The 1,985-nt window shown below is 39.8% G+C and overlaps 1 protein-coding gene across 1 annotated transcript; it reads left to right on the forward strand.

Moving 5' to 3' along the window:
- Positions 1 to 538: 538 nt before the first annotated feature.
- LOC119654659 (uncharacterized protein F58A4.6) lies at positions 539 to 1,445 on the forward strand. The gene is made up of 3 exons (XM_038060150.1): positions 539 to 862; positions 913 to 1,027; positions 1,084 to 1,445. The coding sequence occupies exons 1-3, from the start codon at positions 582 to 584 to the stop codon at positions 1,375 to 1,377; spliced, it is 690 nt and encodes a 229-aa protein (XP_037916078.1). The 5' UTR covers positions 539 to 581; the 3' UTR covers positions 1,378 to 1,445.
- Positions 1,446 to 1,985: the final 540 nt, after the last annotated feature.

Consider the following 1,985-nt stretch of genomic DNA (forward strand, 5'->3'; position numbering starts at 1 on the left):
TTCGAAGATACATTCTGAACTCACAATCATCTTCAGAATTTTTGGTACTATTCATTCCCTGATATGGATGCATTTATTTTTATCGGTAAATAATCGGAAAGCCGGTGTTCCTTACTTTGAGGGACTGGAATATCAAGTTTGCTACTCTGTTTTGATAGTCACAAACCTCCCAGAACTTGTTTTTGACACATCTACCAAGTGTTACTTACAAAATTAGCAAAGGTTGCTATTAATTAGAAGATACCTGCCGTTAAATTGTCCATAGCGAAAGTTCGACATTCGTTCACATTCGACGTAGGTTAATATATGTGGACGTTCGAAAAGCTCCTTTTGTGGTGCGGTCCCTCATCCAATTTGTAATCTATATGATAACATGAGACAATCTCCGCCAACTTATTACAAGCCGTCGTAAACCACGCGACTGATATGATACGTTACAAAGTTGTTTTCAAATTTCCTTTATTTCCCTTTGTATGAAAACCAAATTTCCCTTCGCTTCTCCAATCAGCTGTGCTCGTTTGTTCTGTTCGTGTGGCACGTCTGATTGTCAAGAGATTGTTTTGGAATGGTTATCGACAGCTATGCGGTCGGCAAAGGTCTTTATAGTAGATTATGACAAAAACCTACATAGAATTAAATTAAGATTAAGAAAAGCTGACTCGCGTTCGCTACCAGACTATACCTCTCCTCCTGAAAACGTTCTCGAAGTTGACACAAATGGAATCGACGTGCATTACTTCGTGCAAGAGATCACCGAGTGGCATAACTTCAGAAGGTTCCTGATTGGGTTTTTGTGTGCGAGGGATCTATCGCTTGTTTTGAGGATAATTCCGCCGGAAAAGGAGCCGTTGGATTATATTGGGTACGTACTTTTTGTGCTTGGTATTGATCAATCTGACATCTCGATTTAAGGAACGAAATAACCTCCCGCACGATATGGGAAAAGGTGGAGATCGAAAACATGATGTCTTGGCTTTCCACTCTAGGAGGCGGGTTTTCTGCTCTTGGAGACAGTTTTGTAAATTGCGTAAGTTCACGGATATTAAATTAGGGAAATTTCAAGATGCATGATATCTCCCTTAGGCGGAAATCGCACGTAAGATATCCCTAAAACAGCTGGCGCTAGGAATAAGGATCGGCGACCCGTTTATCCAGGTCCGATGCAAGCTATTCTACAGCATTTCACTGATTCAGACGGGGAAACTGCGTCTAGCGAGGCATATCATTGAGTCGCAATACAAATTTGCAGTCAAGTATGCGGAATACGACGCACGCCTAGTGAAAATGTGTCAGGGGATTTGGCTGAAGTTGCAATATGAACACAAGAAAGGTCGCCATCGAAGGAAGCTGAAATATAACAACAAATTAGCAAGATAGCTTTGGTGTGGATGTTGCGCTTTGTTATATTGTTACTGGTGGTTGATTAAAGTGATAATAGCTAGGTATTTTGAGGATTTTGAATATATTTGGCACTCCATGGAATATTGTTCAAAAACACAAGTTTCTCTGGATAGAATATCGAAAGTGATTAATTAGTAAATAATTTTGCCTTTACCAATGAATATGCAAAGGGGAGCATTAGCGAAAAATCCCGGCAAGCGCAAAACCAATCCAATAATTACAACACCAGATTTCAACCCTTCGAACAAATGCACACTTCCTGTATTGTAAGCAAGTTTCCGCCAACTTACGGCAGTATAACGGATCCTTCAATGCAATCAGTTTGGCAAATGCAAGGGAAAATATAGAGTTGGGTAAGGTGCCTAAGCATATCGTTTCAACAAAAAGGAACCTGGTGAATTTGCGTATGATCACAGCTACCTTTCTTAGGAGGAAAAGTCGATTAAAATGAATAAAATTGGAAAGGAAAAAATACGTGTGGGAGCGGTCATTACTATTTATCTGTTGCTGTCATGGGTGTTTAATTAACTGCGCAGCCAAATTTTAGACAAAGTCTATATGTTATATTGGCAAAAAGGCTACTT

This window comes from Hermetia illucens, chromosome 4 (genome assembly GCF_905115235.1).
Source record: "Hermetia illucens chromosome 4, iHerIll2.2.curated.20191125, whole genome shotgun sequence".
In the NCBI taxonomy this organism is placed as follows: domain Eukaryota; kingdom Metazoa; phylum Arthropoda; class Insecta; order Diptera; family Stratiomyidae; genus Hermetia; species Hermetia illucens.